Source organism: Miscanthus floridulus, chromosome 1 (genome assembly GCF_019320115.1).
Source record: "Miscanthus floridulus cultivar M001 chromosome 1, ASM1932011v1, whole genome shotgun sequence".
Taxonomy (NCBI): Eukaryota; Viridiplantae; Streptophyta; class Magnoliopsida; order Poales; family Poaceae; genus Miscanthus; species Miscanthus floridulus.
In genome coordinates, this window is record NC_089580.1 from 23,821,383 (window position 1) to 23,837,641 (window position 16,259).

General features: G+C 52.1%; 1 protein-coding gene across 3 annotated transcripts in view; it reads left to right on the plus strand.

Annotated features, from left to right (window-relative positions):
• Positions 1-2,300: 2,300 nt before the first annotated feature.
• LOC136457296 (uncharacterized) overlaps positions 2,301-16,259 on the plus strand; it is a 31,109-nt gene continuing 17,150 nt past the window's right edge. For all 3 annotated transcript variants that reach the window (XR_010759708.1, XM_066457366.1, XM_066457446.1), the window contains exons 1-4: positions 2,301-2,629; positions 2,743-7,600; positions 7,686-7,874; positions 7,970-8,084. Coding sequence is in view for 2 of the 3 variants with exons in the window: in XM_066457366.1 (XP_066313463.1) it covers positions 2,403-2,629; positions 2,743-7,600; positions 7,686-7,874; positions 7,970-8,084 (5,389 nt within the window). In the remaining variant the exon portion in view is untranslated. The remainder of the gene's footprint in view (positions 2,630-2,742; positions 7,601-7,685; positions 7,875-7,969; positions 8,085-16,259) is intronic.

A 16,259-nucleotide genomic window follows, 5' to 3' on the forward strand; every position in this document is an offset into this window, starting at 1 on the left:
GTGTAGGACAACAAACACTTATTCTGAAATTCCTCTATAGCTTTGCCAATGACATCTTTATCTCTAGGTAGGTCTTCGTAATGTACCATAAGGATGTCATTGTTGTTGTGAACCGCCATGATGATTATGGGGTCCCACCAAGCATGCCAGAACGTGTGTTAGCATAAAATTTCATCCCATGTCGGGGCATACGAGCAAGCCGGAAGGGTCTGCTCGATGAAGCTGGAGATCTGCCTAGCTTCAACGCAGGGATTATCGATCATACGTACTTCTCTCGAGACGTGCCAATTAATTTAACCCTACAATTGACAAGGAGAGAAAGCTAATCAGTAATTTAAGGCAGAACATGCCGGTTTGCTAGATAGTCCCAAATGTGCGGCTCTGAGAGCCGATGTGAAAGAAAATCGATTAAATAGCCGATTCTAGCATACTTATAAGAATAAATCAGTTAAAACTCATGGAGTTGTGTAAAAAATCGGTTATCATTAAGGATGAATATCGTTATATAGATAAATATTAGTTAATGGCAATAGGATATCAACAATAATCAGTTTATGCTAAGCCAATAACTACACGTAACCAAATCTATTTTTATATAAAAGAAGCAGCTTATCATCATTTAACCATTTAATAGAGACAAATTTAATAAACATATTAGATCTCATCTATCGTTATGACCAGTGGGGTATAAGGCAGAATCATGCAGGCCGTAGAAACAGCGATAAATTCGATAACCCTAATTTATTATTAATATCAGTAGAACATGAGACAAAATCACGTAGACCGTAATACAATAATAAGATCATGGGGCTAACACATCTTTTAACCTATCTTTACTTCAACGGTCTCGTGACATGACTATATATGAAAACACTCGATATCGGCTAAAACAGTCGATTCAGGCATAGCGCATAGTTAAGGTCATGCCCTATCAAGAACAGATCTACCAAGTAACAATCTCCACTCTACCATGCTAATAGTGAGGTGTGAGACAGAATCACACATATCATGATAACGGGCCATGGAACCGTTTTCGCTAGCCAATAGATCTATTCAAGACCAGACATGCCTTAACTGCACACTATGCACGATCAAGATTGACATAAAACAGTCGATAAAACATAACTCATCGTTTAAGATACAGATTAGATTAGTTTAGATTAATAAACGATGGGTTAAACAGAATATAAGGTCGATCTAGATCAATCCCAATCGGACGAAGTGATACTGCCGTAATTAAATAAATAATGAAAGTAATAAGTAATATCGGTAACTTAATGAATCTATCCGAAGGACGCCACCCTTAGATAGAGCCGATAACTTGACCTTAATCTAGTTCGAGCAGTGGAGGTCGACCGAATCGATGCAACCATACTTGAACTAAACAAGAGTCGATAACTAGCTTATACCAGAGTCGATAACTAGCTTATACCAGAGTCGCAGTGGGGGTCGACCAGATCGATACAGCCGTACGAACAAAAGTATAAGCCATGACGGTACTTACAGACAAGCCGAAGGTCGGCCGGACCGATGCACCCCTGCTCGCTGAAGAACTCGTCGAGATCTACTTCACTCCTACTCCTAAGGGGTGGTCGGAGAAAAAAAGTAAGTAACTTATATTTGATTGATTGTGTGTCCTCTTACAATAGCCGCGGGCAATATTTATATTCGGAGTCTAAACATAAATCCTACTCGAGTACGACTCATTACAATCTTTAGCATAGAAGAAAACGTTCATAATTTAAGATAACTTGGACCCTAATCTTTTCCTTTTTGTAGAGTCCGATATGTAGTTTCCTGGCGCCAACAGCTCATCATCGCTATCTACTGACGTCATCCAAAGAGATCTGTTTCCAGAGTCGTATCTGAATCAGCTGATACGTATCCTTATGCAATCGATTTTTCGATCGACATAATTTTTGAAGTTTCGAGTTTCCGCGTTTTTCTCTCCAAATTTTGATGTAAATAATATCGTTTGTCAAATTTAGAGACCCATAAATATCACTTTAAAAAGTTAACGGACTAAAATAACACCACCGGCTAAGTTTAAGGAACGACGATGAATTTTACTCGAAAAGAAATAAGTAGAGGATGAATTAACTTGTCCTCAAACCAAACAACCATTTCTCAATATCAATTATCAGCTTGCGTATCAACTTATTTTATTTCACAGATAAAAAACTAAAAGATGATGATAAATCACTTTATTCCAAAAATCAAACCCAGCCATAACTAGTTTTCAATAAAAATTCATATATCGATCTGAACCGTCGGTTCACCGGGCGTTCCCCGAGAGAAGACGGCGGAGACGCCGACGCGCGAGACTGCTCTTCTGTTTCTCCGTGCCGGGCAGTCTGGACAGCGCGGCGGCCGCTGAGATTGGCGGCGTGGCGGTCGCGACAATGCAAAACCCTCGCCCCTCCTACGCGCACCACCAGATCCAGCAGCACCTCTCCTCGCTCCTTTCCGCCGCCGCCGGCGATCCCCCGCACCCCTCCGACGACGCCTCCCGCGCCACCGCCCTCTCCGACCTCCGTCTCTCCTTCCTCCACCCGCCCAACCGCCCCCTGTTACCTGCCCTCGCTCCCTTCCTCGCCCCGCCCCTCTCGGTCCTCCTCGCCGACGATGCGTAAGTGAACCTTCCTCTCCTCCTCCTCCTCCTCCTCCTCCTCCTCCTCTCTTTCCCCATTCGTGACGAATCACTCGATTCACCCGGCTCGTGCTTTATTGTTTGCTGTGCAGGTCCTATGCCGTGCGGCGCGCGGCGGTTTCGGCGTACGCGGCGCTCTGCGCGGCGCTGTGCTCGCACGAAGCGCCCGGGGGCCTGCCGGACGGGTTCGTCGCTTGGGCGTTGCCGCTCCTGGGGGACCCCTCCTCAGCTGCTCTCGTCGCCGAGGGGCTCCGGGAGCTCCTGGCCACTGGGGACGTGGCCCCGGTCGAGAGGTTCGTGCCGCCTCTCCTTGCCGCCTGCCGTGACGTGCTAGAGGATGAGCGGACGTCCCTCGCCGTGCTCCGGTGTCTGCTCAGCCTGCTTGTGCTGGTTGCCGCCAAGTTCCCCCACTGCTTCCGTCCACAGTTTGTTGATATCATGGACCTGCTTCTTGGGTGGGCATTTGTGCCGGACCTAGCTGATGCTGATCGCAGCATGATCATTGATAGTTTTCCGCAGTTTCAGTGGCATTGGCTTGGGAATTTGCAGTTTTCACTTGGATTACTGCCCAAGTTCTTGGCCGATATGGAGGTGCTTGTGCATGATCCCAACCTTGCAGCCAGCCATAATTCTGGGAGGCTTCGTCCGCTGTTTGCTTGCTTCTCTACTGTACTGCAGATTATGGCTTCTGGTGTGGCTGAGCGAAATCACCTAAGGGAACTTGTAGCTGGGCCTCTGGAAGGTTTAGCTCCTCAGCTTTTAAGGTGTGCATCAGTGATAGCCTCTAACCTTGGCTGGCCTGAGAGAATTGAAGAAGCATCCAAATGCTTGGTCTTGCTTGCAGAGATTCTGCAGGAAAGGTTTGCTGAATTTTATGTCCATTTTGTGGATGTGTTGGCCCAGAGCTTGGAAGTTGCCTCCTCAGCACAGTTGGTAGCAGCACTTATGACTAACCTGCAAGTTCTATCACTGCAAAATTTGGGGCTCCATGCAGCTTCTGTTGGAGCTTTGCTTGACTTCAGTTCAATTTTATCCAAGTTACGTCTTCATCCAAACCACACCGTGGTTGCAAACTCAGCCGCTACTTACCTTTTTTGCTTACAGCATGGATCGGAAGATGTAGTTGATCAAGCAATTGCATCATTGATGAATGAGTTGGAGCTGATAAAATCTCTGCTTGAGGAAGGACATGTAAGTTACCCTGATATCCATAGTCTCTCCTTAGAATCTAACAGTGAAAGGAAAAACAAGTCAAACTCAGGTGTACATTGTTGGGCACAGTATTCAGAGGATCAGTTGCTTTCCCTAATGAAATTTGATCTCAAGATTCTTCTGGCGACGATTGCACTGGATACAAAAAAGAGAAATGAGAGAACAACTAACTTGATATCATTCATCTCAGAGAAGCTTGACCCATTTGGTGCCCCTTTCCATAATTTCCTTGAGATGCAGTTTCAGATTTTCTCTACACTACACAAACTGAGCAACATGGAACTCTTAAGCAATATGCCAGCATCTGAACCATTTGAAAGAGGCTCTGGAGGTTATGAAACACAGCCGGTTGTGGCAGAAAAGAAGATTTCTTGTGAATGTAAAAAGAAGTTTGTCCATAAATATGGCAAATACATAGTTCAGGGCCTTAATGCATCATCATCCTTGACACTGAAATTAGAGGCTCTAGATTGGATAGGTTCATTTGAAAAATTGATCCATGGATTGGAGAGGGATGTGGATAAGCTCAGTTTCTCTTATGATGTCATCTGGGATGCTACCCTGTCGAATGGTATCCTTTTTGCTGTCTTGGATTGTGCATATGATAGGGAGCCTAAAGTAAGGTGCCATGTTGCAATAACCTTGGAGTTACTATTTCTGGGAAGGCTCATCAATCCCATGAATTTCTATGTTGTCACTCAGGTTCTGCTAGACAAGCTTAGTGATCCAGATAGTAATGTAAAGGATGCATTCTTAAGGTTATTTTCAATCACCTTGCCTATCACAACATATGCATTTGGCTTGTTTGCAGACAAGCATAATTATCTTAATTCCTCAGACATTGCTAACATGTCCAACCGTTGCATGAACTGGAGGCATGTGCTTGCTGTGAAGCAACAGCCTAGGAAACTCCACTGGCAGCAGCTTGTTTCTGTTTTGAGTTACCTTTCTCTCAGATTGAAGTTACCTCTTTCGTCTTGGGTGCAACGGCTGGTCTTTAGTTACCGTGGGAAGAAAGATATGCTTTCTGGTCAAACTGATATGTTTGGAGATGCTGATGGGAACGAACTCCCCAAAGGTCCTGGTGTTGACAGAAATACTATTGATAGAATATACTCAGTAAATAATCATGCTGCTGTTTGGTGGGGAATCCATGAAGCTGCCCGTCACTGCATTAACCTTCGGCTTCGAACTCATCTAGGTGGTCCCACTCAGACATTTGCAGCTCTAGAACGCATGCTTTTGGATGTAACAAATGTATTGACGCTGGAAGCTAAGGAAGGTGAAGGAAGGTATATAGGGCCAGCTGACATTTGCTTATTGCCAATGCGTCTTCTATTGGATTTCGTTGAGGCATTGAAAAAATATGCTTACAATGCATATGAAGGTTCCTTTGTTCTATCACCCCCACCAAAAGCAAGTTCCGTGTTTTTCCACGCAAACAAAAGAGTTTGTGAAGAGTGGTTTTCACGAATTTGTGATCCAATGTTGAATGCAGGATTAGCTATGCATTGTAGTGATGCAGTCATTCACTACTGTTCACTGCGGCTGGTAGATCTTAGAAACCTGGCTGCATCATCCCTCAGAGGCAACAGTCACACGGGAGGGGCTACTGAAAGTCATCATGCCTTTAGAGAGAGGTTAGAAGCAGATGTTCTGAAGGTCCTCCGGCATGCTTCCCTGGCACTCTGCAGATGTCATGAAACAGATGCCTTAGTTGGACTTCAGAAGTGGGCTGCATCAACATTCTACTCTTACTTTGAGCAAGAAAATCAACTAGTTCGGGGCGTACCTGATCGCGACAATCACTTCTCCTGGATATCAGGACTGATCTATCAATCCCAGGGGCAGTATGAAAAGGCTGCTGCACATTATTCACATCTACTGCAGTCGGAGGAAGCCCTTACCTCCATGAAATCTGATGGCATTCAGTACATCATAGAGCGTGTTATCGAGTGCTACACATCCCTTTCAGATTGGAAATGCTTAGAGAGTTGGCTTGCTGAGTTACAAGTGCTCCGTGCTGTACACGCCGGCAAACCTTATTCAGGTGCTCTAACAAGTGCTGGCAATGAACTTAATGCTATTCATGCAATGGCATGCTTTGATGAGGGGGACTTTCGTTCAGCTTGGGGTTATCTTGACCTGACTCCGAAAAGCAGCAGTGAGCTCACCCTTGATCCCAAGGTCGCACTTGAGAGAAGTGAACTTATGCTTTTGCGTGGAATGCTGCAATCTAATAGCAAGTTAGAGGGCGTAAAAGCGGAGCTTGATAAGGCTAAATTGATGTTGGATGAAGCACTCTCTGTTGTCCCACTCAATGGATTGCCTGAAGCTGCTGCTTGCGCTGGTCAGCTTCATTGCATATTTGCATTCGAAGAAGCCTCGGGGTTGACCTGCGGAAATGGACCTAATCAATCGCAATCAATAATGGATTCTTTACTGAAAGCACTGCATGATCCTGTCGATAAAATGCATCAAGATTGCAGCATGTGGCTAAAGGTCTTCAAAGTGTACCGTAATACACAGCCATCTTCTTTATCCACTCTTCTTCTCTGTCAGAAGCTTACAAGTCTTTCTAGAAAGCAGGGCAACTTTATGTTGGCTACTCGTTTAAACCAGTACCTCATAGATCATCCTTTGAAGGCGTCTGATGAGATGGACAAGGAAATACTTGAATTGAACATTAAGTATGAAGGCGCCTTGCTGAAACATGAAAAGGGAAATAATGAAGAGGCTTTATCTGATCTGTGGTCACTGGTCAGTGCTAGCATTCTGTCTACAGTTAGTTGTTCATCTGGCATTGGCACTTCACATTCACTAGTTGCTAGGGCTTGTTTGAAACTCTCAACCTGGATGGAGCAAGAGAACTCAACTCCTACTTTGAATTCAATCATTCCAAAGGTAATAAAAGATTTCAGCGATTCTGATGGGTTTCAAGAGAAACTTCTATCTGGTGATAGTGTTTCTGTTTCGACTTTGGATTATCATGCACTTGCTCAAGAAATCATAGGCACTTTTCGGAAGATATCCTGGCAACTTTGCCCTAGCATGGGTAAGGCCTGGCTTGCTTATGCATCCTGGTGCTTTGCTCATGCCAGTTATTCTCTGTCTGGAACCGATTCAAATTTGCAGAATTCACTGTCCCCTGTTCTTCAGTCTGAACTCTCCCCGGATAGATATCACTTGACAGATGACGAGAAATCTGAGTTGGGGGAAATAATCAGAAGTATCTGTGCTGATGAACATGCAAATCATGTGGGTTGTGAATACCCAGTGACACCAGGGCGTTACAATTCTGCACCAGAATACCCCATATCTTTACTTATTGAACAGGCAATTAGTTTGATAGAAACTGCAGCTGGAGCACCAGGCTTTGAGGCCCGTGAAGGTGATGATCCCTCTGCAGTTCTAGCATCAGAGCTTGTGGTTCTTTGTAAATGTGATTCTGGAAAGGACACTGCACCTTTGATTGGCAAGCTTACTGAAATATGGCGGTCTTTAAGGAAAAGGAGGGTATCACTCTTCGGGCATGCGGCACATGCTTATTTTCAGTACCTTTGTCATTCATCAACTGAGCTTCAATCTTCATATCACCATGATGCTTTGAAAGGGAAAACAAGAAGCTACACTATGCGTGCGATGCTGTATCTCCTTCACATAATGTTGAACTATGGGGTGGAACTGAAGGAAACACTTGAAAGTGGGCTTTCAACAGTTCCTTTATTGCCATGGCAGGTACATCATGACAGTGTCCTATATTCTATAATTTTGGGTGTATGATAATATTTACCGCATAATTATATGCTTTGGAAATATGCAGGAGATTATACCTCAACTTTTTGCACGCTTGAGTTCCCACCCTGAGAAGATAGTAAGGGAACTTTTGGAGAGCATATTGCTGAAGCTAGGAAAGCTATCTCCTTGTTCTATTGTATATCCTACATTGGTTGATATCAGTGCTTGTGAAGGAGAATCCTCTGAGGAGCTTCAGCGCATATCAGACTTTCTGGTATTTTACCTTACATATTAGACTATGGTTATCTGCTTTAGTCTATAAGCGGTTATTCCAGTTAATGTTATTTGGAACCTTTCTGTTTTCCATAGGTTAAGCTATACCCCAATTTAGTTAAAGATGTTAAGCTTGCAATTGAGGAGCTAGGTATGATTACTGTTCTTTGGGAGGAACAATGGCTCAGCACATTACAAGATCTCCATTCAGGTAAGCCTCCCTTCCCCTCTTGCTGTGCTGAAGAATCAACTAGGAGGCGGCTTTGATTAAAAACTTAGATACCTACATAGGACTTAGTTTAAGGTTCAGCTCTGCTTGACACCGCTGTGCTTTCCCTCACAATTCAGTCAGTCTCTACCAACTAGAGTAATATGTTTTTTGATTTATGACTTGAAAAGGATGTTATTGGTTAGGTGATATAATTGCTAAAATATAGTCGATTTTAAAAGGTGTCTGCAACATGAAAGCACCGTAACGTTTGTTTATTACAAATTTTGTATGTTTTATTCTATGCTTCGTGGAATTACATGTTCTTTACTTCTTTTAGTGTTGTATGCTACTGCACATGACAAGTTAACTAGGTTCCAGACTTTCCAGTGCCATGAAAGGATGAAACTCGCTGCATATATGTGTTAGGATTGATGGTGCCCCTGGAATGTTTATGATTTTGTGACTTGTGAGATACTTCAGTTTCGGCTTGCTATACTGTAAAAGCAATTGCTTGTATGCAAATGAAAAAAATTATTGCTGAATATTAGGCAAGTCTATGTGTGATTAGCTATGTATTAGGCAAGTCTATGTGTGATTAGCTATGATTAGCACCTGCTATGTATACTTGATTGTATTCCTTGTATACCCAGCCATATTGGCTATATATATGAAGGTCACCCCCCCATATTGGGTGTGAGGTGTGTCTCTACATGGTATCAGCCTATCAGATCCTATTTTCCTGTCCTTTCCTCCCGTGCGACTCTCCCTGATCGCACCTTCCCCACGCGCGACCCTTCGTGCTCGCGCAGCAGCCCAACGCGCGCGTCTCCCTCGCGCCCGTCCACCCTCACCGGCTGTTCTACTCCCTCATCTCCGATGGCCTCCTCCTCCTCGGCCACCAGTGCCGGCACCCTACCCGCGACAGGCACTCCAACCATGGCTGCCATGAGCACCGGCGCTGCTGCCCCAATCGTGGCTCACAACTACGCCACAGTCAATGTCAAGTCCCACATCCCATTCACGCTGGACCTGCAATCCAACTACTCCAAGTGGGCGTTCTTCTTCAAGTCGCTGTGCGGCAAGTTCAGCCTTCGCTTGCACATCGATGGCTCTGCTCCCCCTCGTCCTGATGATCCTCAGTGGGATGCCGCGGAGTGCTGCGTCCGGGACTGGATCTCCGGCTCCGTCGACGACTCCGTCCTCGACCTCGCCATGGACGGTGTCGATCCCACCGCCCGTGATCTGTGGGTGGCCATTGAAGGGATCTACCGTGCTAACCGGGAGCCACGCGCCATCTTCCCCCTCAACGAATCACTCCATGGTGCAAGGTGACAGCACCATATCGGCGTACTGCCAGCGGCTGAAGATCAAGGCCGCCGCTCTTCGCGACGTCGGCCATCCTGTCCAGGACTCGCAGCTCGTCCTCGCCCTTCTGCGCGGCCTCAATCCTCGCTTCTCCAACACCGCCGACGACATCGCCAACTCCGCTGTCCTTCCCACATTCGACAGGGCCCATGACATGCTGGCCCTAAAGGAGCTTTGTCTCGCCAATGACGAAAAGACGGTCGCCAGCACCGCCCTCCTCACCACCGCCGGCTCTGGCTGCACCAGTCCGGGCGGGTGCCGTGCTCTCGCTGCCACAGCCAGCTCTGGAGGTCCACACAACCCACACGTGACCGGCTACGGCAGCACCAAGGGCGGCGGCGGTGGCAACAGCAGCGGCAACAAAGGCAAGGGCAAGGGCTGGCGCTGGAACAGCGGCTCTGCGCAGCAGCGCGGCGGCGTTGGCCAGACTGGTCAATACCGACCCATGGGCCCCTGGCTTTGCCACAATCCTTGGGCGCCACAGGGCCCTCCTTAGGCTCAGCAGGCCGGCTGGCGCCCAGGCGTGCTTGGCGCCCCTGCTCCTCAGGCTCACACGGCCTTCGCGCCTACGCAGCCCCCCCGCGACATTTGTGTTGCTCCACGTCTCTCAACCAGCTCCCATGTGGAACCAGGATGGTCTTGTCGCTGCACTCAATCAGATGCATCTCCAGGGCCAGCATCCCTGTTAGTCGCTGAATTCTCACTCTTGGTAGTAGGAGAATTCTTACTCTCATCGAGAGAAGATGACACTAGGAGTTGGGGCAATTTTCTTGTCTATTTCTCACACAAGCTCACACAAATGCCATACCAACCCAAGGGGTTGGGGTTACATATTTATAGGCTGCTAGCCAGCCAAGCATATGCCAAGATGCTAGTCTAAGATGCTGTCCTAAAAACAGAAAAACAGCCACAAGGACCATGACTATGTGAGCATCATAGCCCCACAAAGACCAGCCACACATGAGACTTATCCATCATTCTCCCCCTAAGTCTTGTGCGTCGTCTTGTGGGAGAGTTGAACCATCCTGGTCCTGGAGCAGAGCTCAAGGAACTTGATCCTCCCAAGGGGCTTGGTGAGCAGGTCCGCAAGCTGGTCCTTGGTGTTGATGTAGCTCACCTTGATGCTCCCTTCCTCCAAACAGCCTCAGATGAAGTGGTACCTCACCCGGATGTGCTTGCTGCGTTCGTGGAACACGGGGTTCTTTGCCAGGGCCAGAGCGGACTTGCTGTCCACCCTGAGCTCCACCGCTCTAGTGTCTCTGCCGAGGAGATCACCAAGCAGTCGAGCGAGCCAGAGCGCCTGAGTCGAAGCGGTGGAGGCCGCTATGTACTCGGCCTCGCAGCTGGACAGGGCCACCACCTGCTGCTTGACCGACTGCCAGCTAACGAGGCACTTGCCGAGGAGGAAGAGGATCCCGCTCGTGCTCTTGCTGGTGTCGATGTCGCCGGCGTGGTCGCTGTCGCTGTACCCGACGAAGTGTGCCGCCCCAGGGCACCTCGGGTAGTAGAGGCCGTGGTCGAGAGTCCCCGCAACGTAGCGGATGATCCTCTTCACAGCCTGCTGGTGCTCCGTCGTCGGTCGCTGCATGAACCGACTAGCGAAGTCCGGCCGTGTGTGGGCGAGGTAGCGAAGGCTCCCCACAAGACGCCGGTACTGCGTAGCGTCCACCTCCTCCGTCGTGCTATCGCGGCTCAGCTTCAGCCTCTCCTCCATCGGAGTGAGAGCTGGGTTGCAGTTGGTGAGCCCAGCTAGCGCAACGACGCGCTTGGCGTAGGCGGTCTGTCGAAGCGTGATCCCAGAGTCATCCTGGTGTACCTCGATTTCCAGGTAGAAGGAGAGAGGCCCCAGGTCACTCATCTGGAAGGTGGCCTTCATCTCTTCCTTGAATGCCGCCACCTCCGCATCCTTGGTGCCGGTGATCACCAAGTCGTCGACGTAGACACCCACCAGCAGGGCATTACCTCCATTGCCCCGTCGGTAGATGGCCGCCTCGTGCGGGCTTTGCTCGAAGCCCATCCCCTTTAGCGTGGAATCCAGCTTGGCATTCCACGCCCTCGGTGCCTGCCGCAAGCCATAGAGGGCCTTGCGCAGGCGGAGCACCTTGCCCTCCTTGCCGGGGATCGCAAATCCCGGCGGCTGGTGCACGTAGACCTCCTCCTTCAAGTCGCCGTTAAGGAACGCCGACTTGACGTCCATGTGATGAACATGCCAGCCTTCCTGGGCAGCTAGCGCAAGGAGTCGCACGGACTCCATCCGTGCCACGGGAGCAAAGGTGTCGTCGAAGTCGACCCCCTCCTGCTGCACGAAACCTCGTGCCACCAAGCGAGCCTTGTGCTTGACGATGGCGCCGGCTTCATCCCTCTTCAACTTGTACACCCACTTAAGGGTGATCGCGCGGTGACCACGAGGAAGGTCAGCAAGCTCCCAGGTGCGGTTCTTCTCAACCGCATCCATCTCCAACTGCATCGCGGCGCGCCATGCCGCGTGTCTCTCGGCCTCTGCAAACGACCGAGGCTCGCCGTCGTCACACGCAAGGTGCAACTGTGCCTCCAGGTCGTGAGGCACCGGTCCCGGCACCGGCTGGTCGCCGAGAAGGTTCTCCACCGTACGGTACCGCAACGGCTCGCCGTCGTGGTACGCGTCGACGCGCTCCTCGTCGTGAGAGAGCGGAGTAGCGAGCTCAACCGGGCCGTGCTCGACACGAGCTGGTGGTGGAGTAGACGTGCCCGTAGTGGTGCCTGTCGGTGCTGGAGTGCGTGGCGTTGCCGGCTGTGGTGGAGCCGGCGAAGAGCTCATCGCAGCCGAGGTCCTGGCTGGAGAGCGTGGTGCTGTCGGAGTAGCAGGTGCCGGGGTCGGTGGAGGCTCGGAGACTGGGGTAGACGCGCTTGCCGAAGAAGAACTGCCTACTCCCCCAGCTCCCTCGAAGTGGACGTACTCGACAGTGAAGTCGTCGTACGTCGGAGCCGAGCCGTCGTCCACTGCCTTGTCCCACGCCCATCCTCGCCTTTCGTCGAACACAACGTCGCGCGCCGTGCGCACACGCTGTGTCTTCGGGTCGAGGATGCGGTAGGCCTTCGAGCCCTCCGCGTAGCCGATGAACACTCCCGGAGTGCTCCTGTCGTCGAGCTTGCTGATGTGGCCAAGCTCCTTGGCGAACGCGAGGCAGCCGAAGACCCGCAAGTGGGAGACCGCCGGCTTGCGCCCATGCCAAGCCTCGTACGGCGTCCTGCCGTCGAGCGCCTTGGTAGGCGAGCGGTTGAGGATGTAGACGGCCGTCACCACCGCCTCTCCCCAGAAGACAGCCGGCATCCCCCTCTGCTTGAGGAGGGCCCGAGCCATCCCCACAACCGTCTGGTTGCGCCGCTCGACGACGCCGTTCTGCTGCGGGCTGTACGGCGCGGAGTAGTGGCGCTGAATGCCCTCGTCAGCGCAGTACGACGCGAATTCAGCCGCCGTGAATTCGCCGCCGTTGTCGGTGCGCAGCACGCGCAGCTTGCGGCCGCACTCCGCCTCCGCAACAGCCTGCGCGCGTCTGATGGCGTCCGCAGCCTCTCCCTTGCTGCCGAGGACCATCACCCACATGTAGCGAGAGAGGTCGTCGACGAGCAGCAGGAAGTAGCGTCGTCCTCCTGGTGTGGCCGGTGTCACCGGGCCACACAAGTCCCCGTGCACGAGCTCGAGCCTCTCCTTGGCTCGAAAGCTCGCCCGCTGGGGAAAAGGGAGTCGCCTCTGCTTCGTCAACACGCAGACGTCGCAGAGCTGCTCCACATGGTCGAGGCACGGCAGGCCTCGCACCATCTCCGTGGCACTGAGCCGCTTCAGGGCCTCAAAGTGAAGGTGCCCGAAACGCTCGTGCCACTGCCACGCCTCGTCGTCCCGACGAGCAGCGAGACAGAGGGGTTGTGCCACCTGCACGTTAAGGACGTAGAGTCGATTTGCGCTTCTGGATACCTTGGCAAGAAGGCGACGACGACGATCCCAAATCCTCATGACTCCGTCCTCAACCACCACGCGCGAACCGTTCTCATCCAGCTGTCCCAAGCTGATGATGGAGTTCCTCAACGCGGGGATGTAGTAGACTCCGGTGAGCAGCCTGTGCTCACCAGACACGGCGGTGAAGATGATGGAGCCGACGCCCTTGATCTCCACGCCGGAGGCATCCCCAAACTTGACGGAGCCTCGGACGCTAGAGTCAAGCTCGGTGAAGAACTCCCGTCGACCGGTCATGTGATGGGTGGCGCCGGTGTCGAGGCACCACCCGTCAGTCTTGTCGTTGCCGGAGCTGTCGCCGAGGAGGGCGTGTGCTTTTGGCTCGTCAAGGTGGAGGAGAGCCGCTGCGGCCGGTGCCGCTGGAGGTAGCTCGATGCTGGCATGTGCCATGAACAGAGCCGGCTCCTCCTCCGCCTGTGCGACGTGGGCCTGGCCGCGTCGTGGCTGTCGACAGTCCTTGGCCCAATGGCCAAGCTGGCCGCAGTTGCGGCAGGCGTCGTCTCGTGCCGGCTTGTGCCTGCCGGCGGCGCCACCCTGGGCGCCTCCGCGTGCATCACCCTCGGCACGTCCTCGTGCCCCGGCCTGGGCGTCTCTGCGCGCTTTGCGTGGCTTGCCACGCTTGCGGCCGCCTGTCGCGGAAGAAGGCTCCCCCTTCCTCCGGTCACCTTGGCTGGCAAGCCACTGCTCCCGAGTGAGGAGGAGCTTCCCGCCAGTGGTGATGGGCCCCGAGAGGGACTGTGGCTCATCGCTGTCGACGACCTTGAGGCGACCTATCGCCTCCTCGATCGACATCGTGGAGAGATCCAGCAGAGACTCGATCGAGCGAGCCATCTGCTTGTACTTCTCGGGGACGCAGCGGAAGAGCTTTTCGACAGCTCTCTCCTCGCCGTAAGTGTCGTCGCCGAACTGCACAATCTTCTGCAACAGAGTGTTGAGACGGAGAGCAAAGTCATCAACGTCCTCACCTGGCTTGAAGGCCAGGTTCTCCCACTCCTTGCGAAGTGCCTGTAGTGTGGACTTGCGGGCGCGGTCGCTGCCGATGCGTGTCGCAGCGATGGCGTCCCAAGCCTCCTTGGCAGTCCGCTTGCTGGTAAGCGAGAACTGCATCTCGGACGGGACTGCAGCGATGAGAGCATCCAGCGCCCGTCGATCTAGGTCGTAGTCGACGTCGCCATACCGAACCGCCTCCCACATGTGCCGCACCTGGAGCTTTACCCTCATCACCGCAGCCCACTCGACGTAGTTGGTCTTGGTGAGGGTAGGCCACCCACCGCCGGGACCGACGTCCCTGACAACAGCCTGGAGCCCGTGGTAACCACGGTACCGATCCGGGGAGAGAGAGCCACGCTGCCTGTGAAGGCCGCGCTCTCCATCGACCCGTCGGTACCGATCCGGGGAGAGAGAGCCGCGCTGCCTGTGAAGGCCGCGCTCTCCATCGACCCGTCCGCCACCGTTGCCGTGCGCGCCTCCTCTAGGAGCGCCACCGGCGCGTCCGCGCCTGTCTGGGCTGCCGCCGCGCTCGTGGGCGTGCGCGGCTGCCCCAGGAGCGCCACCGCCGTGCGCGCCTCCTCCAGGAGCGCCGCCGGCGCGTCTACGCCTATCTGGGCTACCGCCACGCTCGTGGACGTGCGCGGCTGCCCACTGCGCCGCCCGCGCTCGCGCTGCCTCCCTCCCTAGCAGCTCGAGGTCCGCGTCGGCGGTGTCGTCAGCGGAAATGGAGCTGCCGATGCTGCCGCGCAGAGCCTCGACCTCCGCTGTCGCCGCACGCGCTGCATTCGCCGCCGCCGCTGCCTCTGCCTCCGCTCTGGCTGCTGCCAGCTCCGTCGCTGCCAGCCTCGACGCCCTTGCCGCCGCCGCAGCGGTCTCTGCCGCCGCTCGCTCGCGTTCCTCTGCCGCGGCAAGTTCGGCCTCCTGCCGACGCCGCGTGCTCGAGGCGACCGAGCGCTGAGACTGCCTTGCGGACATGACGCGCTACCGGGGGGTTGCTGCGTGGGGAGAGGGCTGCTTCAGACGAGCTAGGAGAGGAGTGAACAGAAGCGGCCGGAGGAGCTGCTGCTGTCAACAGCTGGGGCTGTTGTGGGGCTGGGAGAGAAGATGAGCAAGAGATGCTCAGGCTACAGGATAATACGGCTTTGATACCAGTTGTTAGTCGCTGAATTCTCACTCTTGGTAGTAGGAGAATTCTTACTCTCATCGAGAGAGGATGACACTAGGAGTTGGGGCAATTTTCTTGTCTATTTTTCACACAAGCTCACACAAATGCCATACTAACCCAAGGGGTTGGGGTTACATATTTATAGGCTGCTAGCTAGCCAAGCATATGCCAAGATGCTAGTCTAAGATGCTAATATGCTGTCCTAGCTAAGATGTTGTCCTCTAGTCTAAGATGCTGTCCTCTAAGATGCTGTCCTCTAGTCTAAGATGCTGTCCTAAAAATAGAAAAACAGCCACAAGGACCATGACCATGTGAGCATCATAGCCCCACAAAGACCAGCCACACATGAGACTTATCCATCAATCCCTGGGTCCTGGATTCCGACGCCTCCTCCCACATGAGCTCCTCGGATGGTATACTCCTCTCTCGTCGTCATCCTCCTCACTCTTCCATTACAGTTGGCAATGGTGCACATCTTCCTATTTCATGTCGTGGCAAGTCTGTTCTTCATACACCAGCGTCCAATTTTCATCTAAATAATGTCTTAGTTGTCCCATCTCTAGTCTGCAATCTGTTATATGTCCGTCAATTTACTAGGGACAACAATTGCTCTATAGAATTTGACGCTCTTGGTTTTTCTGTCAAGGATATCCCGATCCGACGC